The sequence below is a fragment of the Aspergillus thermomutatus genome, assembly GCF_002237265.1.
Source record: "Aspergillus thermomutatus strain HMR AF 39 chromosome Unknown NODE_35, whole genome shotgun sequence".
Classification (NCBI taxonomy): domain Eukaryota; kingdom Fungi; phylum Ascomycota; class Eurotiomycetes; order Eurotiales; family Aspergillaceae; genus Aspergillus; species Aspergillus thermomutatus.
In genome coordinates, this window is record NW_020798084.1 from 117,593 (window position 1) to 140,724 (window position 23,132).

The 23,132-nt window shown below is 49.6% G+C and overlaps 8 protein-coding genes across 8 annotated transcripts; 4 read left to right on the top strand and 4 right to left on the bottom strand.

Moving 5' to 3' along the window:
• Positions 1-286: 286 nt before the first annotated feature.
• On the top strand, positions 287-4,087 carry CDV56_108640 (uncharacterized protein; the record flags this gene model as incomplete). The annotated part of the gene is made up of 8 exons (XM_026762259.1): positions 287-353; positions 399-697; positions 747-1,050; positions 1,119-2,276; positions 2,330-2,753; positions 2,831-3,235; positions 3,288-3,576; positions 3,920-4,087. The coding sequence occupies 8 exons, from the start codon at positions 287-289 to the stop codon at positions 4,085-4,087; spliced, it is 3,114 nt and encodes a 1,037-aa protein (XP_026616777.1).
• A 557-nt stretch (positions 4,088-4,644) lies between these two features.
• CDV56_108738 (cytochrome b5-like heme/steroid binding domain-containing protein) lies at positions 4,645-5,119 on the top strand (the record flags this gene model as incomplete). Its single annotated transcript, XM_026762357.1, has 2 exons — positions 4,645-4,824; positions 4,889-5,119. The coding sequence occupies 2 exons, from the start codon at positions 4,645-4,647 to the stop codon at positions 5,117-5,119; spliced, it is 411 nt and encodes a 136-aa protein (XP_026616778.1).
• Positions 5,120-5,635: 516 nt separating this feature from the next.
• Positions 5,636-7,601, bottom strand: CDV56_108759 (uncharacterized protein; the record flags this gene model as incomplete). The annotated part of the gene is made up of 3 exons (XM_026762378.1): positions 5,636-6,735; positions 6,825-7,460; positions 7,517-7,601. The coding sequence occupies 3 exons, from the start codon at positions 7,599-7,601 to the stop codon at positions 5,636-5,638; spliced, it is 1,821 nt and encodes a 606-aa protein (XP_026616779.1).
• Positions 7,602-8,806: 1,205 nt separating this feature from the next.
• On the bottom strand, positions 8,807-10,268 carry CDV56_108811 (uncharacterized protein; the record flags this gene model as incomplete). The annotated part of the gene is made up of 2 exons (XM_026762430.1): positions 8,807-10,134; positions 10,193-10,268. The coding sequence occupies 2 exons, from the start codon at positions 10,266-10,268 to the stop codon at positions 8,807-8,809; spliced, it is 1,404 nt and encodes a 467-aa protein (XP_026616780.1).
• A 699-nt stretch (positions 10,269-10,967) lies between these two features.
• CDV56_108848 (cytochrome P450) lies at positions 10,968-12,771 on the top strand (the record flags this gene model as incomplete). Its single annotated transcript, XM_026762467.1, has 3 exons — positions 10,968-11,100; positions 11,169-12,005; positions 12,071-12,771. The coding sequence occupies 3 exons, from the start codon at positions 10,968-10,970 to the stop codon at positions 12,769-12,771; spliced, it is 1,671 nt and encodes a 556-aa protein (XP_026616781.1).
• Positions 12,772-13,623: 852 nt separating this feature from the next.
• Positions 13,624-14,982, bottom strand: CDV56_108887 (SEC14 family lipid-binding protein; the record flags this gene model as incomplete). Its single annotated transcript, XM_026762506.1, has 4 exons — positions 13,624-14,004; positions 14,052-14,438; positions 14,494-14,635; positions 14,735-14,982. The coding sequence occupies 4 exons, from the start codon at positions 14,980-14,982 to the stop codon at positions 13,624-13,626; spliced, it is 1,158 nt and encodes a 385-aa protein (XP_026616782.1).
• A 1,646-nt stretch (positions 14,983-16,628) lies between these two features.
• Positions 16,629-17,791, top strand: CDV56_108931 (uncharacterized protein; the record flags this gene model as incomplete). The annotated part of the gene is made up of 3 exons (XM_026762550.1): positions 16,629-16,790; positions 16,846-17,048; positions 17,635-17,791. 3 exons carry the CDS (start codon positions 16,629-16,631, stop codon positions 17,789-17,791), a joined length of 522 nt encoding a protein of 173 aa, XP_026616783.1.
• Positions 17,792-19,737: 1,946 nt separating this feature from the next.
• Positions 19,738-22,166, bottom strand: CDV56_108974 (fungal specific transcription factor domain-containing protein; the record flags this gene model as incomplete). Its single annotated transcript, XM_026762593.1, has 5 exons — positions 19,738-20,125; positions 20,183-20,365; positions 20,423-21,030; positions 21,660-21,789; positions 22,069-22,166. The coding sequence occupies 5 exons, from the start codon at positions 22,164-22,166 to the stop codon at positions 19,738-19,740; spliced, it is 1,407 nt and encodes a 468-aa protein (XP_026616784.1).
• Between the last annotated feature and the right edge of the window lie 966 nt (positions 22,167-23,132).

The window sequence follows — 23,132 nt, forward strand, 5'->3', positions numbered from 1 at the left end:
ACCCGCAGCTTTGATGTAGCTCGACCCCGCATGGAAAATAGACATTGGATGATATCATGCTTATTTCAATTGGCAAGCCTATCCTGGACCGATATCGGTCGACCCCTCTGAAAGGAAGAGGAAGACTGATTTACTTCCTATAAGAGGCTATTGGCGCACGACCTCGAACACTCCTCATTCCCATTGAGAAGATGCATTCACCCCTAGCTGTCAGCAGTCTCCATTAGCTTGCGAAGAACCGACCAGACTTTACTACTCTTTCAGTTTGTCATATCACTTAATCATCATGATCAGTGTCGTCAAGGATGGGGAATTGATGACCAACTATGTCACAATGAACCCAGTGCCGGCGGGTGAGGCCTTTGGGGCCTTCACCGATCAGAACAATTAGCCTGCAGTGATGAGTCTGAGTGAGGACCATATCCTGTACCTCATTATTAGTGAAGACGGGAAGGTCACACGGCTCGACTTTGGCAAAAGCTCGGGAATTGTCACAGGAGACAGACAGGTGCAGGCGTTTGCGGTGCAACAAGCGCTGGATGGAACCTTGGACATTTGCATTGCAGTCGAGACGATAGGCTCCCGATCTCACTTCTACCTGCTTCATGCCATTCGGCCGGACGAGCTTCTTCAACCCATACCTTCAAAGGAGATCATCGACGGCCTCAACTTTCCCGCCGTAGCTCACATCTACATGGTATGTTGAAATGCATCCCATAAACTGTGCCTCGCTGACCCTGTGCAAGGGGAACAAATCCATGGCCATGTCTCAGTCCCTGCCGCTGGTGATGGTTGCCTTCGTTCGGCCGGACCGACTCACCAAGACGGAAGAACTCAACTTTGTCGAATTCAAGGGCAGGGACGCCAAACTCAACGGCGACTGGGATGTCGAAGCAAACCCGCAACGCATCCTTGCAGTGGAGCTTGGGACATGCTCACTCGGCGATGGGGCGTTTATTCTGTACGAAGGCCAGAGTGGCATCATGCACCTGCTGTTCCAGACTTTCACTGGCCCGATCAAGTTCTCTGTTCAGCCTCAGTGCCCCGAGGGTACGTAGAGTCTCTTACCAGGACCAGGCATAGTCGTAGGGAAGTTCTGCTAACGTGAGCGACGACAGGAGCGGTGGGACTGAGCAGCTTCCTGGATACTCGAACACAAATGACCAACCTGCTCGTCGGAGGAAGGCTGATTACCTACTTCACCCCCAAGGATTACACCACGCCAAAAGGGGCTGGAACTGTGATTGATGCGCTGGAAAATGTCCCGGGATTGAAAGACATCCATTCCTCCCAGGCGGGGGAGAGCTTACGCCTTTGGTACACGACAGTGGATGATGCACTCTACTATTACACCACCACAACTGCGGACCTGTCAACTGGCATAGATGTCCCGCTGCTCCCAGAGGGCCAGGGAGGACGCGTGTCTGGTCTTCTTTGTGCGCAGTCCAGAGAAGGCCAAGACGACCTTCTGGTCAGTAGTCTTCTTTCGGTGGACCAGAATTCGAATATCTATCTTCTCCAACAGGACTCTGCTTCAAAGACCTGGCAACAATACCCGTTCTGGTTCTCTTCGGAGAAGAACGTGAAGGAAGTCGAAAGCTATATGCTCCGGTTCCGGGTTCTGCAGAACGCTGACCCCGATGCCTCTCGCAATGACGACGAGGGAGAGATGATTGCCGGTTCCTGGTTGTATGTCCGTTGCTCCGGTGTTGTGCGATGCTATGTAAATGGAAAGGCTGCGACGATCTCCCCCACCCCGCAATGGTATCAGACCGATGCCAAGGGAGTGTTGAATATCCTGCTGCAGACGGAGGACGCAACCTGTCACCTGTTCGCTGCTGAGCGCTACCGCCCGGTCGAGATCCCGGGGAGAAAGTGTCGGCGTACGAGCGAGCAACTACTGGAAGACCCTCTATTGGATCCCTCCGAAAAGGTTGTTGGCCGACTGAAGAATATCAAGACCGAAGATGATTTACGAGCCCTTCGCAGACAAGATGGAACCGCACTCATTGATACTGCTGTGCCAGCCGTGGACGTCCGTCTGGCTGCCGACGCGTTTCAAAAGCTCTCCGAGCGGGCAGACGAGATTCACCTGGATCAGAAGCAAAGGCGCGCGGCGTATCGAATGGCAGTCCGCGAACTTAAAGGCCAGGGTACAGGGGGCGATATTGTGCCCTTTGCGTGGTGGGACGATGCGTTGGACTGGTTAAACGGGGCCTGGAATTGGGTCACAGACAAGGCAAAAGATGCATGGGAATGGGGTGTTCAGCTTGTCGGTCAGTACATTCCCTCACGGCTTCCACTGTTCCTTGCTAATCTAGGCCTGAAGGCGATGTCTGGAAATTTATCGTCAAGATTGGTGGAGAAATCTTCGAGATTGCACTGACCACCATTACCTCCATTGTCAACGGCATCGTGTGGGTGTTCAAGAAGGTTGGCGCGTTCATCAAGGACGTGATCGAGTTTCTAGGATTCCTCTTTGGATGGGGTGATATCCTGGACACCACCTATAGCATCGTGGCTGGGTTCAACTCTGCCCTGGACTACGGTAAATCGCTGCTGAACTCACAGCAGGACAAGGTACACGAATGGCTGGAGAACCTGCGTGTCACACTCAAGGATCAGCTGCCTGTGCTCCAGCAAAATGACTACGGTGGGACCTTGAAGGGCCAGGAATTAGCCAAGATGTTGTCGGGGAGCAGCAAGCAGTCTGAGGAGGAGGATGAAGTGAAGCAAAGCGTGGCATACAACTGGTCAGCGTACAATTTCACTTACGAGGTGGCACAACCAACGCGGTCCTGCACGATGGCGCCGACAAGTCCCGAACGAGCGCTGAGGATGAGCTGCTCCGTCTGTGGGACACTGTCGTCGACCAGCTTCAGGCCATCACCGACACTGTGGCCAAAGTTGCCAAAGAATTTGTGGATTTCTTCCGGCCCGGATACTCTGATGTCAAGACACTGATCAACAAGGTCGGCACCATCCTCATCGATGAACTCGTCGATGCACTGGAACGCTTGGCGGACATCGTCTTCTACGCTCTATCGGCTGGGATAGGCATCGCAAAGGACCTGGGAAACAAAACCATTGACATCCCCATTATCAGCTGGGTCTGGGAGAAGTTCATCGCGCGGGGAGGGCCGTTGACATTGCTGAGCTTCTGTGCCCTGTTGATCGCCATTCCAACCACGGTGCTATACAAGGCCACGACGAACTCCGCGCCCCCCGAAGCTTAGTGGCCGGGTCAACAAGGACACCTTCGGCCAGCATGTCACTGGCAAAGGCAGCGCAAGCTTGTCCAAGGACATCACGAACTTTGGACTCGCCGCGTCTTCCGGACTAGAATTGATATCGGAGGAATTCAGTACTATTGGGCTCCTCGCCGATGGCACCTTCGAGGGACTGGGGCTGGAGGGAATCTCGCTCGGGTTTATCAATGAGTTTATGAATGTTTTCGACTCGGCGAGCGTCACCTTCGAGGCGGTCGGTGGATTTGTAGAGTGGCCCGTTATTCCTGACGAGACCACGGCCGTGGACACTCGCGCTTTCGACCTCGCGAAGTTTAACAAGTACTCGGTATGTATCCTATCAGATTGGCATGAGATATTGCTGCAAATACTTCCACTAGAAAGGGAAACTTCTGGAGTATTCTCCTGTGTATATGGTGTCTCCTGCGGGAATGATATGGGATATAACCATCATATATGCCAAAGCTCTCAGGCCCTGATGGACTTGGAATGTTGAAATTCTTTCGACGATCGATGAACACGGAGCCTATCATGATGCCTATCATGATCTAAATGTGGTTGGTAAGTATGTCACACCACAATGCATCTGCGCTTACAATAGGTTCCAACCACGTGTGCGAGTTGCAATATGAAGATAGTTAACATGTGCTTGTTGACCGCGTAATGAACAGCACACACCCGGCAATGTACAGAGTGAGCTCCGCAATGTCTATAGAGTTCTGGGACGGATACAGAATTTCAAGATTAAGATCGAATCCGGGATGAGCGCGCGGGATCCGATTTATTTCGCGTGCCAGTTCTCTAGAACAACTGACTCCGAGGCTGAATTGCGCGCTTGAACAATGATAAGGGTTGAAATGTTTCAAAAAGGACCTGCAACAGCAAAGTGGAGAGAACCCTACCGTGAGTACATTCTACTTTCACATACGTCAAAACGGGTCTCCTGGAACCCTCGGATACCGTACTATAGAATATTGGATCAGGTTTGAGGCGGCTTCCGGCAATCCTTTGAATGATCTGTCTGCCATTTAAATAGATATCCCACCTGTAGACCAGGTTACTTCTACATAAAACGACAGGATAGTAGTTGTATTGTTACCGACTAGCCAATCGGATCTCACAAAGTCCCGAGGTTGCGGGTGATCTGCAGATGCTGAGCCGAGCATGCCGAATAGAATGGCCGCATGGTTCTTTCGGGTGATGGACGGGATATGCGATCTAGCGCTGCTGTGACACGATGTTGAGGCGCTGACCCGGCGAGACCCCTATTAATTCAAAACGCGTCCTGCAGCAATTGAAACAAAAAGTACGGACGTTTTAGAATGGGTCAACCAAGTTCCCCTGGTCCAGAATGTCAACAGTGATCGCCATAATCTTTGCCCTCCTTGCACTCTTCATGGTTCTTAACTCCATCCTCAAGGCTGGGGGTTCTCCCAAGGTATCACCACCAGCTACACTTCGTGACTTCAGCCCTACAACCCTCCTTGATTTCAACGGCGCGGCAGGTAAGCCGGTTTATCTTGCTGTACGCGGCCGGGTGTTTGATGTCACGCCAGGGAAGCATTTCTATGGGCCGGTACGTTCATATCCCCCTTCTGCATGGTGACGACAATGTCTAATACTGAGAGCGTCAATTTTAGGGCGGGCCATACGAAAACTTTGCGGGACGGGATGCTTCCCGCGGTCTGGCTTTGCAGAGCTTCGAGGAAGAAGTGCTTACTAAAGATCTGAAAGGTCCTTTGGACGATCTTCGGGATCTTGACGCCGATCAGTTGGCGAATCTCGAGGCATGGGAAGAACGATTCTTGGACAAGTACGTGGTGGTGGGTAGATTGGTTGCCGAAGACGACCTGAGAGCTGGAGCGCCATAGGTTAGGCATTCCTTTTAAAAGGGCCTCCAACCGTTTGGAGATAGGTTTTATTGCATAGATGAGCGCCATCAATGAGGGAAAGCCAGACTACGTCCTACTGCCGTAAATCCTAGTGCGTTCATTTCATGTATACCAGATATACTATGGTGCATTTATATGTACTCATTAAGAAGTAAAGAGTAGCATCCCCATCACCTTATTCGAGACTATAACTAGAAGCTAAAAAGGAAGAAATAAGCGTTGCTAAGAGAGAATGCCTATTCAGTTGGTTAAAGTTTAAAAGAAAACAAGTTTGCTTTGATCCATGTGTTGTCAAACAGGGGTGGAAATTCACCTTTCAGCACTAATAACAAAGTAAGGTTACAAATTGGAGGAATCATAAGTAATAAAGGAATGGATGACGCCTATCTATTAGTGTCTCTGGTCTAAATACTGTCTATAGAAACAAAAGCAAGACAAAATGCGAGGAAGATTAGAAATCACTGCATATCCAGCGCAGCACTGGATAGCAATAGCTTAAGCCAAGGTGATCCCGGTGAGCGCTCTATTCTCATCAGAGTACAATCTCACCCTCTGCTTACCCTCAGCGTTGCATCTGTAGATGCTGCCACCAAGGTCAGTCAAGTAGATACTGTCGTTTGCAAGATCCAACTTCAAGCCGATGGCTTCGTTCAAGTTTCTGGAGATCACCTCGTATCCCTTGTCAGACATGCTGGGCAGGGGAAGGCCGAAGTGGTCGAGGCGAAGTCGATTCAAGGAGTTTCCGAATGGGATCTCACCACGGTCCGTCCAGTAGAGAGTGCGAGACTCCTCGTCAATCTCAAGGTCGACAGGCTCAGGAAGGTCATTCAAGATGCATTGAGCGTCGTCTCTGCTGGCTGCCGATTGGCCCGCCGGGGTAGTAATATTCGCGTAGAAGATGCGTCCCTTGCCACCTTTAGATGGCCCCTTCTGTGTCCAGTAGAACTTGCCGAGACTGGGAGCCACAGTAACACCAACACACCATTTCATGGCATCTTGGCCGTCCTCAGCTCTTTTGTAGTCCCCTGTCTGCACTATGACTTCAAATCCTGACCCGTCATAGTTGCAGCGGACAACACGAAGACCCTCACGGTCACAGAAATAGACTTTCTTTGACTTGGTGTCCAAGGTCAGTTGCTTAGGGGTATTCACAACACCGGGAGCGATGACTGTCTGGATGTCGGTACCATCCAAGTTTGCAGAGTATACCGCTCCATCATCTTTGCCAGGAACACCCATATTCGTCCAAAACATTCTCTTGCTGGCTGGGTCCACGGCAAGGCCATCAGGGAGGGACTGGGCGGTGGCAAGGACCCTCTGCACATGTCCGTCCGTCGAGACCTGGAGGATCTGGCCTGCCTTGGTGCTTGGGTCCTTTGCCGACAATCCAATATCCAAGACCAGTATCTTCGGCTTCGTGGAGCTGCCATTGCTGGTCTCCGCAGGTGGGTAGAGCCCGCCCTTGGAACATTTGGATCCGAGCTTGCCCTTGTCCAGGTATTCCTTCTTCAAGAAGTTGACTGTTTTTTCGGCAGGAAGACCACGCTCGACGATGTAATGGTTCTCGATGAAAGCAACAGTGTCAAGGCCAACATCTAAACAAGTGTCATTGTCAGAATTGCAAGCCTCAAATGGTGGCAAGAGCAGAGGTGGATCAAAAAAAGGGAGAAAAGAGTGTACGCACTGTCCATGGTCTTGCAAGGGGTGACAGCGCCCTTGATGAACATCTCAGTCCACATCGAGTCGATTTCTTCAGGAACGGAAACCTCCTCCGCGAGGATGGTCATAACTTCACGCTTAACTGCCGCCCAGAGACGGTTGAAAATGAAGCCAGTGGATTCCTTCCGGGCAACATAGGGAATAGTTGCAGCTTCCTTTAAACAATCAACCAAGAATGGAAAGATAGCTGGCTCAGTGAAGCCATCAGTCATGAGCTCCACCACCATGACCTGGGGGGGCATGTAGTAGTGCATATTCAAAATGCGAGCCTTGGCTGGTTCAGAGACCTTGGCCAGCATTTCAGAGGACTTGTATGATGACGAGTTCGAGGCCAAAATGCAGTCAGCAGGTGCGAGCCTATCAAGCTCTGCAAAGGTATCGATTTTCAGCTGGATCTTTTCAGGAACAGCTTCAATGATGAGCCATGCATTGCTGACAGCCTCCTCCAGCTTCTCGAACGCTTTGGCTTGGCCGTGCGCCTTGCCGGTTTTCTCTGCGTACGAGGCTACATTTTCTTCGACGTAGGCGACGCAGTCCGCACGTTGCTCCGGGCTAGGGTCCCGGACATGGACCTTGTATCCTGCCGATGCCCAAATGCACGCTATATCCGAAGGTTAGGTGCTGCGGTATCATGGTTCACGAATGTGGTTAACTTACCAATGCGACGTCCAAGAACGCCTGCGCCAAGAATGGCAACAGGGCGTTCGCGGTAGTCTTTGGGTGGCTGCCAAGTTTGGGACATTCTCGTAAAAGGATGAAGAAGTAGAGTTGGAGTTCAAAAATCCGTGAATTCGAACCAAGATGTGTTGGAATCGAAAAGGAAGGAAATCTGTGATCGGAGAAATATATGTATCTAGAAAAGACTGGGGACGGTCGACCAGCCAGTGATATATGTAGGTTGGCAGTGAGCCCATTTTTGGGATCGCATTCATGGCAAAAGGAGTAACGGGCAAAAGGGTCTTGAGCCGAGACTGGCCGAGATGACGATCAGATACTGATACTGAGGCATCCGTGAAATCCCATGGGCTGTAGCCTGTAGCATCTGAGATCACAGTACGATCCGCGGCATCTTATCCGAGGAGCTGGATTGATCCGCATCCCAGCAAGTATCACTTTTGAACGAGGGCGTGGCTCCACTCGTATGTGGGCCGTTTAGGAAAGGTTAGAAGGAAGTTCGACGGATTCCACTGGACATGCCTTTGTACGGGCCGCGAAGAGGGAGAAGCCGGCTTGCCGATACGAGGCAGTCGGTAGGAGATCCACCTGTCAACGGCCGATCATTCTGTCCCAGACTACCTATTGGTAGGGCGCCTCCGATTGGTAAGATTCGAGGTACACAGAGCTTTCCGATTGGCTTTTACTGCGGACCGAGGTGAGGTTGTTCTCGGCATCAGGCTTCTTATTGGACTGACCGTGGCTAAGATTCCGCGGCTCGAAGGAAGAGCGGATGGCAAAGGAACGAACATCTAGAGTGGAGGCGCCCTTTCAATTCCAAGTAAGCCTTGTCTAGGCCTTGTGGCCCATCGTCTATTTTAGAAGATCTTTATTACTGGATAAGGTAGTACAGCTCGAGCCACGCGGAAGACTTTTCGGCGAGGAAACAAACACCACCAGGCTCGGAACCCCTATTAGCACCCAGCAAGAGTTTATACTAAGTCTAATGATTACAGATATCATTCGAGGAGAAAATCGTCAAACCTTGATTCACTTGAGTATGGAAGAAGTAGAGATTCTCATAAGGGGATTTGAATTTGTGATTACTGCCATAGGCAAATTGGCATCCATATGCATTGATAAAGAAATACAAACGATTGTACTGAAGAGTCTATAAGTCTATCAAGAAATACAGAGGAAAATCCACAAGAGAGGGTAAATAGTCAAACCTGTTGCTGGAAAAGGAAACACAGTACAAGTGAGGGCCAGTACAAACATCCAGAAGGAAAACATTTAGAAGCAGAAGATTTGGTCGGTCATTTTAGGCACGGAGCCTGCGGCCTGGAAACCCAAGGACACCAGAGCTTTTTTCGACGCGTTGATCATCCCAGGAGGGCCACAGAGCATGATCTTCGTGTCCGAGGAAGGACCCGGTAGCTTCTCACGCATGACGGCGGGTGTGACATAACCTTTTCCGTAGGCCCATTTCTGTGGCGGGTGATCCAACATGTACCAGATCCTCAGGTTCTTCGGATAAGCAGCAGCAAAGCTCTCGAGCTCTCTTCGCAGAAGAATGTCTTCCTCAGAACGGTTGGCATAGATAAGGCTGATCTCGGTAGTGTCGGTATCATCCTCGCAGATGGCGCGAATAAGCTGGTACATAGGGGTGATGCCAGTGCCACCAGCAATCATTCCAATCTTCTTGCAGAGGCCATTCCTGTAGCGCATGGCACCCTTTGGGCCACGGAACTGAACCTTGTCGCCTAACTTAAGGTTTGCAAGGTATTTGCCCGTAAGCAAGCCATCTGGGTAGCACTTGATAACCAACTCTAATCTGCCCAGGTCGAGGTTGTTGGACGTGGGTGTGTAAGACCTGGAAACCAACTGCCCCTCAATGGTTGCTTTAATGGCAACGTGCTGACCGATAGGAAGACCAATCACGTCGGTCTGATGGGGAAGTTGGAATACAAAGCGATAGACATTAGGAGCCAAGAGATCCTTCTGAACCAGAGGAAGAGATTTGTATTCTTTCGGGTGGAGGAACCCTGGAATGAGATGAGGGTTTGGCTTTGCGATTGCAGTCCTTTTAATGCGAGCTGGGTATTTTGTGAATCCAGACTCAATGTAAGTGAGCTTCGAGAGGCGAGATCCGATCACACCGCCAGCTATGGCAGAGATAAAAGCCGCTGCGATGAACCCGTTGACGAAACCCCCTTGGGGCAGATGGAAATCAGCGAGCTTGCTGGGGAAGAGATGTGACACCGAGGGCAGCGTCTTCACTAGGTCCTGTAGGTTGATGTGACTCCGGACAGAAGCAGACGCCAGGTACAGCGACAGAATCCCACCAAGAGAGCCCGCAGTGACAGCCAGGGTGCGAACAGAGCTTGTCTTGTCTTTCACAGCCTCCTTTGCGGGAGTCTGCTGGATAAGACGCACGGCCGTAGGGCGTTTGTATTCGACAGCATCCTTCAGTGTGCCGATGAAGTATGTCTCCAAGATCTCATTGGCGTCCTCAGAATGCCCAACGTCTTCGTATGCAGCAGTTGCGTCTTGCCCGGCGACATCAATCAGGACATCCGGTCCTCCGGGATGGTCTTGCACATATTTTGAGACATCGTAAACTAAGGGGACCTTCGTTAGAGATGAATTTCAAATGGGAAGACGAAGGAATGTGCTTACCTTTTCCGTGAACGACAATCCACAGGTCACTTCTGCCTTTATGAGCAGCAACATCTTCCAAAGTAAACTCCGGCATTGTTGTTGTTGTTGCTGGAGATGGTTCCGTCAATAATTGCAGTAAAAATAACTGGATAGTTCTGGTGCAAGGTGCACAGCGCGTAGTTATAGACTCAAATCAAGTGCAGACGACAGCAGGTACGTAGGAGCTGGACATAACAATATCTGCTGAGTTCGCCCGGCAAGGGCTTTATAACAAGTCTCACAACCTAAGACTTCACTAGGGGCATCATTCAATAGGAATTGTAGCATGCTATCCCGGGAAGTATCCGAGGAATCTTTGACTTTGCCGCCGAATAACGGAACCTTTTCTTCCCTCACACAAAGTATCCCTATAGGCCACGGCCCAGCCTTGTGAGCAAGTGTCCTTTCGGTATCCCGGGTCGTCGGGCCGTGGGCATAGAAGACGGGGATCTCTAGGTTTCCGAGGTATTAAGTAGTCCACCAACCGGAAAGGTTCTATTGGGTATCGACCCAAAAATAGCAGAAGCCGAGGGATTGGCACCAAATACTCGCCAATAGGAAGACTCGAAGTATCCAAGCCTCCTGGAGGGTGGAAATGTTCTTAGGAAGGTGACGGGTTGCCCTCAGATGCTCTGTTGCCTAACAAATATATAAGAGTCGGCTTACACGGCGTGAATCTCCCTTCGCCGTACTATACTAGCTTTGTTAACCCATATTATCCTGAAACAGAGACGAGTTGACTGGTATATCCGTCATGCCTTCGCAAACATTCTATCTCCTTGGAGAGGATATCTCCACCGCCAAAGAGATTGAAATCGATGCTTCCCAGGGCATCGAAGGATTGAGGCACCTGGTTGCTGCTCACTTTGCTATTGTTGAGCCAAGTGGTAAGTCATGCCAAACTCCAGCTGCAACGAGACGAGAGAAGTTCCTTCTTACAATTACCGCAATAAAGGCATCGCCTTCCAGGCAAACAATGCTGTCCTCACAGAGTCATCCGATGTCGCCGCTGCGGCCGGTCCTGTGGCCATTACAATCGATGGGCATGCTGTTCGCGATCCCCCTTGCCCCCGGCAATTACCCTTCGTCGGTACCTTCTTCGAAGTCTATCCCGACCATCTAGGAAACCATCAGCGCCTTTTTGATCAGTACGGGCCTGTCGTCAAGACGAGCAATCTAGGTCGTGTGACCTACCAGACCAATGACCCTAAGATTTCCGCTATTGCCTTCTCTGAATCTGATTTCTTCACCAAGAAGATCAACGAATCCCACCCTCTTTATGCTCTGAAAACTCCATCGGCTGGGGTTTTCCTTGGTGATACAGACACCGAAGAGTGGAGAGTGGCCCATAAATTCTTACCTCCAGCACTAGGCCCCAAGGCAGTGCGCCACTATGCTCCCACCATGCAGAAGACAGTTGAGGATTCCTTCAAAGTGTTTGACTACTTTGATGAGCAGGGTGAAGCCTGGAATGTTTACCAGCACATGCTCAAGCTGGGTTCTCAGGCTGTTGGTAAACTTACTCTTGGCTTGGATTTCCAGCACTTCAGCTCCCCTGAAGCCCCAGTGCATGAGATGGTTCATAATATTGCTGAGCTTCTGTCTTTGAATAAGAAGGTCACATCAAAGGGGGACTGGTACAGTTCTCTGCCCTTTGGCGACCCCAAACGCCTCAGAGTCCTGAAGGCCCGCATTGAGGAGATGGTGGACGAGTCAATCCAGAAGGCCTCCAGAGGTGGTGTCGAGGATCTTCCATTGCAAGACGCTGCCTTGAGTGCAAGCAACATGGTTGGTAGGTAATCAAGGAGAACAAGATCCTGCCATCCTCATAATCCAGACTTCTAATCTGAGGGACAGACTACGCGGTGCGTGCCACTGATAGCAAGGGCGAAAAGTTGCCCAAGTCCAGCTTGGTTTGGGCTCTTGTCGTCGCCACCGGAGCCGGCTTTACCACCACCAGTTCCCTCCTTTCGTGGCTCATCTATGGTCTTTGCACATACGAGGGCATGCAAGAGAGACTTCTCCAGGAGTTGATTGATCATGGCTTTGATGAAAACACCCAGATGACTGCCGAGTTCACCGAAAAGTTGGACTTCCTTGATAAATATATCAAGGAAACCCAGCGTCGTCACAACCCATCTTTCCAGCCTGGACGTACTGCCAAAGTTGATCTTATTCTTCCTGGAGGATACAAGCTGCCGAAGGATTCAGTTATCGTGCCTGCCCTTCACCATATCCACAACAACCCGGAACTGTGGGACAACCCTGCCCGATTCAACCCAGACCGATGGGACACCGAGGAGGTCAAGAACAGACACAAGGCTGCTTACATTCCCTTCGCCATGGGTCCTCGTATGTGCATTGGGTTCAACTTTGCACTTCAGGAGATCAAGGTCTTCTTGCCTAAACTCATCTACCGCTACAAGTTCTCCCGAGAGGGCGATGGACCCATTGAATATGACCCCATGTTCCAGCTGATCAGACCAAACAATCTGTACGTGCGTGCAGAAAGACGAGTCAAGTGGCCGCCAAAGTCGACCAAGAGCACCGCAGCCTGAACGGGTCCATTCCTTGTTGACTATGACTGAATGGGCATCGACCCTCTGGATGACCGTTTGGTTGTATTTAAGTTACCATAGAATTTAGTGAGAATTGATTTGTTTTTAACTTTAAAATCCTTTTACATTTATTTCCTTTCCCCATATTCCCTTTGGTTTTCCTCCTTTCCTATGACCAGTACGATCAGAAGGGAAGGGCTGCAGACTGGCACTCCTTAAGTTATGTTGTGCCCCTGTCGAGTTATGCTATATTTCGTGGGTGGTTCAACTGCATTATTGGTAATCTCGACTCATTCATAAACACGGCTCGAAATTTCAGAGTAGGATACAAATTATAGAGATATATATTTTGCATGTGGTAGTTACTGGAGGATTCCCGCACGACGCCAGATACTTTTGACATTACAAAAGTCATATTGAGGATTTTGTGCCCGTCGACGAGTCTGCAGCTGCCGGATAAGAATGGCAGCTCCCGCTTCGTTTCCCTTTCATTCCTTTTTGTCCCGGAAGCTTTGGTTAACCGCTTGTGTTGTTATAGAATACACTGACAGTCTACAATCTAGAGTTTCAAACTACTGTACGAATTCGGTATATGCTGATAAACTGAGTATTGGATTAACAGCGAATGGTAGTTTCTAAGGTCTGAGGCCCTCACCTTCCTTTCGTAAATCATATGTCATAGTCAGTCTTATTCTACGGCCCAACATGAAAGGCCCTCTTCTTTTAGCCTGCTCCTTCTCTTCATCATTCTTTCTAACTTATCTTTCTCGCACGAGAGACATGGTCCACCAGATCACCTGCAACCGGCTCGCGAGACAGGGCCGCCCTAAACTGGATATAAGTAGGTGCCCCCTAAACTGAGGTGCTCTCTTCGGTCGTGTGTAGCGGTATGATGATCTCCCGCTTCTTTCCTGCAATAGTGCCAAGCACCTGTATAGAGTCCCCAGACCATATAACAGGGCCTTTAACGTATTCCGCGCAACCATCGCCAACTCTCTGATACAACCCAGGAGCTAATTTTCTCGCCGACTCGTCTAGATCGGGCATATCTCCCCATTCCCACTTCAATGTCCCTCCGTACTGCTGTGGCAGACTCGAGGCCGGCATGTATTCCAGAAGCGTCCGTGGCACTTCAGCCGGAGAGAGGATAAAGATCTTTGAGAAAGTCTCGGGATCCACCCATTGCTTGATAAAGCCCCAGGCAGTTCTGAGCACTGGCGGGGCACCGATGATCTAGGTCAGGTTAACATCCATTAATCGTCGGCGCAGGTCGGACTTACGAAGATTCGACTGAGGGTCTCTGGGTAATGTGTCGTCGCTAATAAACTGCCGCCCTGCAGATATCTTTTGATTTCTAGGAAATGTCTCAATGTCAACCCGGTCACGTCAATGATATGTGTGGAGGCTGAAACGGGGATTTCCATGTGTGGCCGTGGGAGCTGAGAGCAGAGCGGCATGACAAAGTCCAGCAGATTTTCGTACAACGCATGGAAAGCGAGGAGATGGCCGGGTATTTTCGTCGGTATGGATGGGGTCTCTTCCGTCGGGGCAGTGGAAGAAGACATTTTCGATATATATGCTTCCATCTTCTCCTTTGTGAGATGTCTGAGCGGAAAGACATAGATTGGACGACCTTGGTGGTCTCGTCGACCCGTCCATTGGGCAAACTGAACAAAACAGGTTAGATCTCTGCTTTTGAGGGTATATAGCGTCATAACGAACCATCCTCCGTGAGTCCTCATAGCAATCCACATCCATTTCGCTGTAAAATGTTTTGATTGCGTGGTCTCTTTGCCACGTTTGGGCGACTCGGAATTGACTCAACGCATTTTTGACTTGAAACTTCTTTGCGCGAAGGAAGCGCCTGAGGATAATTCATCAGTGGCGTTAGCAATAAGACCATACATGAGGGATGTCCTTCTTCTTCGACGGCAACGTTGTATAGTCAGGGATTGTCACTCACAGAAGCATAGCATTATCGTAGTCGGCTTCTTTTCCATCCCTGCGGGGCACAAAGTATCCTTCTTCCTCACAGAGGTGCTTGAATTCGAGAAATTTGCTTTCTTGTTCCCGAGTCAAGTGGTTCAGCTGTCCACTTAGCCACTCATTGTCAGCTATCCCGCTTGGAGACGTAGTAGGATACGTCAAGTGCAACTTTTCTTCCCCTGCGAGCTGATAACCTGTTTGAGAGCTTCCCCACCAGATCCCCATACTTCGGTAGTTGATGTCTGCCTGGGTTTATAGTTCAAGATGATATAAAATTAGAAAAGCGGGATGGACAAGAGGAATGAGCGCACCACCAAGCTTTTACCACACCCCTGTTTATTGTCAAATACAGGATCTTCTGTTATATAATTTGGAGATTTCCGAACACTGACATCAGAGTCTGCAATAAGAGACCTATTAATCGTGCTACACACATTTGGTCTTACAGGCCTGACCATCGCCACTTCGGAATAGGACAGGGTCCTTACCTCGGAGTCGGCCGCGGCTCGGGAACCCAATGACAGTAGACTGGGAGAAACTACAGATTTTCCGCAAGTTCTCTTTTTTATTTGTTAATTTACTGACTTCAGGAGGGCGCACTCAGTGAGTCAACAATCAGGAGTTTCCTTGGTACTATGTGTTCTTGTAGAGGAAGCCAAAACTCCGTCTCCGTCCAGCAGGGAATACCGGACCTGGTGAAAGATTGCACAAATGAGTAGTGTCATGACGCCAGTGGATGTTCTCTATCATGCAGCTGCTAGGTAAACCTTGGCTTGGCGCTGTACTAGTTTGACATCCTCCACGACCAGCTCGCCATGATCTCATTCCAATACTCTGAACTGCCAAAACTATTGTTGGAATTGGAAGGAGTGAGTAGCCAATCGGGTGCCACAGTTTCCCGAAGTCCCGAGGTATACCGTTACTATCGGTTAGCTATTGCAAGCGCTGATGCAAGTTATGATGGATAGTGACAGGTGGTGATATCCGGTGGAAGAGTGGAAGAGTGCTTGTTTTTCTGTTGAAGGCTGCTTGGATCCTTGTGGCATTGAACTATGTTCCTAGGTAGTTGCACTCGTACATCTTATACTCTCTGTGAGCTCTACTTGGTAGCCATTGGGTAAGTCTGGCCTTAAAGAGTCTAACTTCTACGGCCTGTAGTCTTGGATGATGAGATGATCTGTTATCCACGGAAATTCTGATTTATCAAGGTACTATTCATAGAATTATTCCATGTTCATTCTGAGGACCATGTCTTAGGAAGCATGTTCACTCCGTAGTCCTTGAAGATATCCTTGAAGTCTCTGCTCGGCTAAATCTCCTCGGTTTACTGGCAGGTCTTGGGTTCCTCGGAGTCGTTATATCTCGCAGTTGTGGCTTCGTCATGAACTCTACGGAGTAGAAGGGCGGTTTCAACAGCATATGAACGACTTGTCGCCTATACGTGATTGTGTTTTTGTCGACTCTTGCTTTTTCTCTTGTTTCCGTCTTTGGTGAAACTGCCATACAGCTTGGGGCCGGATTAAGATTCTTCGCCATGCAACGCCATCTATTCGTTTTCCTCATTGCCAGCTTGGTTTTGATATCACTTTGGCTTCGAAATGTGTCCCAACTAATTGCGTTGCTGCTAGAAGATGTCCCAGACAATGCTATACATCTAGATCTACCGCCATACTCCATTAGTGAAGCAGCCTCAGATTATTCCCAGAATTATCCACCAGACCTTCAAGACCGAGACGGTTTCGCATGTCTGGCTGGATGCTCAGCAGAGTTGTATGGAGCTACACCCTGACTATGAGTACATGGTATGTGTGCCTATGTCGGGACCTCGTTCACTCCCATACCAGCGATGCTGACGTTGACGTCGCCGCACTATGCAGTTCTGGACGGATCAGAAAGCACGCGACTTCATTGCTGCCGAATACCCTTGGTTCCTCACAAACTTCGATGGCTACAAATATCCAATACAGCGGGCGGACGCAATTCGATACTTCGTCCTAGCACATTACGGACGAATTTATATTAATCTTGACGATGTATGTACATGCCTATCCTGCCCTTTTCCCTGTCCTAGTCCTCCTTCGTCTTTAGACTAAGAACGAAACAACAACAGGGCTGCAACCGCCGGCTAGATCCGCTGCTCTTGGCCATCCGCAGGGCCAGAACATTAAAATACTGGCCAATGATAGCATCGGGGACATTGCAAGGCCAGCCGAATACGAGAGACTCCCGAGGATGATCCCCGAGGCATATCCCGGGCCGGGGGTGCCGAGAGCTCAAGCTCTGGTCTGGAGGTGCATAACGAATGGCTCATTTGGATATTTTTTGCATAGTCAGACTGATTTCAGGTCAACCTAGGTTACTCCATCAAAAAACCTCTAACGCTGATTGTAGTACTAATCGCCCTTCCCAGTATAACAGTAGTTCGGAGATGCCAAAGCGAGAGTCGACCATGTTGAGGGTCTTGATGGGTAGACAGCGAGCGACGGCACGTAATTTATCGCAGCTACGAACATGTTCAATGAATGCAGAGAGTCGCACAATAGTTCCAGTGCCCAGGCTGGGTCCCGTTGCGCATCGTCCGAAGCACCTTTTTGTTTCCGCGGTATGGTTTCCCTCGGTCCTACACGTTTGTCCGTCTTCCTTGTGGCATTCCCGGTATTGCCTCCCAAATGAACGAGGATGAACCTGATGGAGTACGGCGTAGTGCTATCTAGAACCATATCCATCGTCCTCACTGCCAGATTAGTTAAAATGTGGCTTTCGATCTTCCCAGCTCTCACAAGAGTTCCAAGCTTACACGGTCTGACCAACGCGCCGAACCACCCATACGCTATACTTACATCCAGTTTGAAGAAATCTACTCCTGATGATTTCCAGAAACATCCAAGAAGGAGGCGCCCATGATGTTCCCCTCGCTGGCAACGAACGCAGATATGAGACCAGCGAACAGCCGATCCTACGCAAGACATTGCCACCTAAGTTGCAAGAGTTGGTGGACAATGACGACGACTTTGATGAGCCCTATACGGTATAGTATGCGGTATCCTTTTTTTTTTTTTTTTTTTTCCTTTTCTCTCATTTTCCCCCTATTCCTTCCACGAATGAAGATGGCGGGTGGCTGCTTCCATCTTCTGGTGCACTATTTTGCACTCGTCGACCGGGTTGTTGCTCCTTAATGGTCTCCTGCACCATAGAGACTTCGAGGCTCCACTTAAGCAGTGTATTTTCGATGACATGGAAATGTGTATCTGCTTGTTTCTTTCCCCCTCGCCCTTCTTTTCTTCCTTCCCAGCCCAGTCACCGTCTACGATCCGTGGCTGAAGAAGTATGCAGCTCCCAAGAGACGCCACTTACTCCATACCGATATGTTGCCTATGCTTCAAGCGTAGTGGCAGCCTTTCGATCTGTCAAGCACTCCCGGCTAATTCGCGGTGCATTCGCCATCTCGTGGGCGTATGCGATTTACGATGTCGTGCACGAAGGCCATAATGCATATTTACGGAACCGTTCCGTCCTCGCCCCGCCAACTGAGGCATACAGAGACGCACGGGACTTGAATGATTTATGTGCAAGGAAGGAAGTAGCGACAACCATTGGTTCATGGTTGTCGGCATCCGCTCAAGCAAGTAGCAACCTCAACTGCCAACATGACGGCGACGATATGGACAGCCTGGAACCCTGGCCAACCATACATATTCCGTGGGTCGACGACTATCGGGTGGTCATGGCGAAGCGAGCTGTTTTCCAGGGCATAGCAAGCATAGGACTGCCTGCATTCATGATACGCAGAATTGTCAGAAATTCAGAACAGCGTTTCAGAGCCAGCAAAAATGTGCTATTGAGGACTTGTCTACCAATTGGGGTGAGTATTTGCGGCACTAGCACTTTCTGATATCCCCCGGTTGTGATTGCTAACGTTTCCAACCTTAGCTGGGCTTGTCGGTCGTGCCCTTCCTCCCGTATCTCCTTGATAAGCCTGTCGAAAATATTGTCGAGTTGGTCTCCCGTATGGCGATTCTCTCTGTCGGTGGCGAAAGAGAGTTGGTCTCTCTTTTATCTCCCAGCACATATTCCGCAGAGAAGCTACCTTGAACACCGTTCGAAGAAGTATGGCAACGGATCCGAAATCTAGCTTCTCTCCGTGCTTTAGCTGCTTGAGACTGACTCTATGCTCAGATATCTTGTCTGTTCTTGAAGTGTTTAACATTCTATCCTATGACCGGGAGGCACGCATTGTATACCGAAGACTTGCATATTACATTGTCTATACATACCCATTGACTTGATCATCTATTCCTATTTGTTATCCACAGATTAATGTAGATCCCTTGTAACCATATCCATTCACTTGATATGAATGTTGGTTAGTTCCCTGCGTTGTCCTTTGGGTAATTGAGAATTCTCAGTTAAGAGTCATTGTTTGTCGACCACCTCGGAATTTGTTGACCAGACATATATCAAAGTGTCATCTCAAGTTCCCCCTTCCCTCGAAGCTACAACATCATCGCAGTCGTACCTTGCACGGCAACAATGGAATTTGGCACTAAATGTGGGCAGTCCTTAAGAAAATATATAATCCCAAGACGCGATTGAAGCAGTGAAAACAAAGCGAATGTATGACCCTTAGAAACAATAATTATTAGCAGCAACAGCCTCTAAATTCCGCACCTTTACTAGTGATCATTCTGCTATATCCTAGATTTCGACCTGGTTGCGCCTTGCAATCACATCATATAGACAACTTTCTCCATCCATATTACTGGCTCATGGGATGCAAAGTGAGATTTTATATACTTGGAGAGTTCGGAGAGTGAAGCCTTGACAAGAGGTAAATGGAACCAAGGACAACTGCTAGGTGATGGACAATATCCAGAATCTGAGCCAATGCGTAGTGTATGTGGACTTTCTCTTATCCCCCCACCCACTCTTTAGTTATCTGAGGCTTTGGGATAGCAGTAGTCTCGTGCATGTTGAATTCTGCTAAGCATTCTCTTCGGCCCAGTGTCCTTCCATCATGGGGAGGTACTCCCAAATATTGAACAAGGAAGACTCATGCATCAGCTCATCAATAAAACTATCATTCAGCAGAGTCCCCATAAACGATTTATCTTGCCGTTGTGGTGACGCCGGAGCCCCAGGCGCTTCCACATCCGTCTCAGCTGCATCGACGGAGTAGCTCGGGAATAACTGCCGGATGGCTTCTAAGAAGATGCCTCGGTAAACAGAGGCGCAAGTGTAGGTTTCTTGCATCTCCTGCATGACCAGCATGCAGAAATCGAGCTTGTTTAGACTGAGGCGTCGCAAAAGATCGTCCCCGGCTTTGCAATTTAGGAGGTGAATGTGCATGGCAGGCACCAACAGCGGAGGTCTACCACAACTCCTGATCAGAGAATGGAGAATAGCAAGGTCCAAGAGACGTACTCACGTCATCGGCTCGGCAAAATCGAGGAGTTTCTCTCGCACCAAGTTGTCCAGGATGGCGTTTGTTTGTAATGCTGCGGCGTCGATCTTGTTTCGTATTTCGGCTTGCCATGCCTGCAGCTGGGAAGAAGGTAAGCCCTCTGGGGCTTTGGCCATACAAGGGCGATAGAATGTGATCACAGACGCTCTAGCGCTCAATGTCAGTCTCAAACTAAGCGATACGGATAGTGGGAATGGAACTAACTGGTAATGTAACTGCAGGTGGTATAAAGAAAAGGTTGCGAGACGACTCTGTCCCTCTGCACACCGCTCTGGCAGTCCCAACCGAAAGAATTCGGCCTCAAGAGCCTCGACCTGCTGCAGCGTCGGGCTTGGTCCGAATGGCTGATAACACAGGGTGAGGGTATCGCCTAATAGTTTGGTCAAGCGCATCAAGACGATCCAGTACTCTGCTAACTGAGTAAAGTCATCTGGAATATAGGCATTTGCGATGGCCCGGGGCATGTCATATAGATCGCAGACGAGGTCGGTGAGAGACGGCAACGGTGTATTGCAGCTGTTAAGGCTGATCCTCAACGGCCGCCCCAGGGTCAAGCTCAGCCAGCGATCACGGAAGAAGCAACTCCACCATAGACGTCTCCACAGAGAACGCCGGCGGTCAGTAACCGAAGGATTGAAATTACCCGTGTCAGGATCACGGTGCAGACCCATGATATAGCAAAGGTTGATTGCAATACCTGTCCAATACCACGGTTGCGTATGATCATCATTTTTAGAGTGCCAGAATCCTAGGAGCACTGCGGCTTGCAGTTGCACAATCATGTCTGTCTCACCACCGTTGTCGTACATACACTAGTATGTCAGACCATCAGTGAATACAGAAAGGAAGAAAAGGAGCAAATCGAGAGATCAAACTACTTTTGCACGAGAAAAAAACACCTCCTTCATTTCCTTTCGGCACGAATACCCCGCCGCTCTCACGGACTCGGTAGAAATGAACTAAACCCAGGGTTAGTTGAAGGCAAAGGCTGACGTAGATGGATGGAGAGAAGGCCGGAGCAGCTTGCTCACATTGACCGCCACGAAGAACATTGCCCATAAGAGCAACAAGTTGCAATTAGCATGGCCGCTATCCTGAAACTGCAGGATTTCCTCGGCATCAACCACGGGCATGAGACAATGCACATGGTGAAAGTATGCGCGGAGGAGGTCAATGCAGATTTCGTTTCGTGGTAAAGTCAGACAACCTTTATAGTCTAGGTATGCACGTTCCTGACTGGATAATGAGACGGAAATATTGTAAGGCAGTAGAACATGCTTTGGTACTGCCTGCTCTGGTGCCATGATATCCAGAACAGCTGGAAACCCTGTAGACTCCCCTTCGGAAAAAGTAAGCCTCCTATTGTACTCATTATCGATCCTGGACAGCAGGAAAGGGTTGGATTACCAGTGTAGAATGGCCGCTGGCCCTGAGGTCTTACCGTGGCGTTCGCTATGGTAGCGCCGCTGCGCTCCTCATCTTGATTTCGAGTTAGGTCCGAGGGAGACTGGGGGTTACCGTTTCTGTTTATCTCGGTAGTCGTGGCCACTTCTGACATTACGGCCGAGGGCCTATTTGTTGTTAATGGATTCGTAGCTACGTTCGATGCTGATTCCGGACACATCGCCCTGCCATGAGATTCTGGGTGCCCAGAATCGTCCTCGAGAGCAATGTCAGATGGAGTCCGGGTTTCCTGCGATAAGGCCTGGTTCCGATTTCTTGTGAATAGTGAGTATCTTAGAGCCGGCGTTACTGGATGCGAGCGTTCATACTCACCTTATACGTTGTCGTTGGCGGACAATGCACTCCGCGCCATCTTGAGAACAGCCGATGCACGGGATTCCGGTTACCACAACGCTGCAGCGGACTTTACGTTGACGACAGTTTTGGCACGCGACGGCCGAGCGATAGCGACGGCCTGACATGATGTTGTGACTTCTTGGTGCATGCCTAGGACGTGGTCGTATGATTGTTTTTGTCTCGGAGGTGGCAAAAGCATCTCGGGCTTTTCCGTGTTGGCTTCTGCCGAGGTATGGCTAACCAATGGTTAAATGCCTCGGGTTTGATGGAAGACAGTAGCTTCATAAAAGCAGGTCAAGTGAAGAGACTCGAGACAAAGATGTCTAATAGGCTCAGCCATACGTACCTCCTGTACTAAGTAGTTAGACTTAGCCCTATGTATAGTTAGGTTACTAGAACACTTACTACTTACTATTGTTACATATCTTTTGGCGTCTGCAACCTGTCCAAGTTCTCTCGAGAGCACCTATAGCCAAATCTTGGAAGTCAAGAGTCCTCGGCAAGAGCGCAAGGGTCGGATCATGGGGCGACTTAAACATGATTCTTGTCTGTTTGAAGATCATGGTATTTCCACTCGGCTATACTTCAGTCCGCATACTCAGCTATGACGACATATGGGGACAAACTGCCTAATGTTATATCGCATTTAAGCTTAAATTTGCCACGACTTCCACTCTTGGTTCCAGGTTCCAGGTTCCAGGTTTCCACGGCAGTGATTTCTCTTAGATTCCGGTGAGGGTGATCGACCTCGGTATGGCCCTTTGCTGGGCCTTTCCGAGGAACCTTATCAGATGTTATGGGCAGATTATATCAGGAGCAAACTTCCTCAAACCAAAACCGACAAGCTCTAGCCAAGTCTGACCACTGCTTACCCTTTGTGCCATGATGTGTTCGACCACAGTGCCCAAGCTTCAATCGTCGCTAAAGCGAAATGGCCCTTTCCGTCCGGGACAAGGCTATCGCACAAAGGTACTCCATGCATGCAATCGTTGCAGAGTGAAGAAGACGAAGGTAGACTGCATAAGGCATACTTTGTTGGTTTTGGCTAGATTTGCTGACTAGCGTACAGTGTGATGGGGAAGTCCCTTGTGGACGATGTAAACAGGACAAGTTC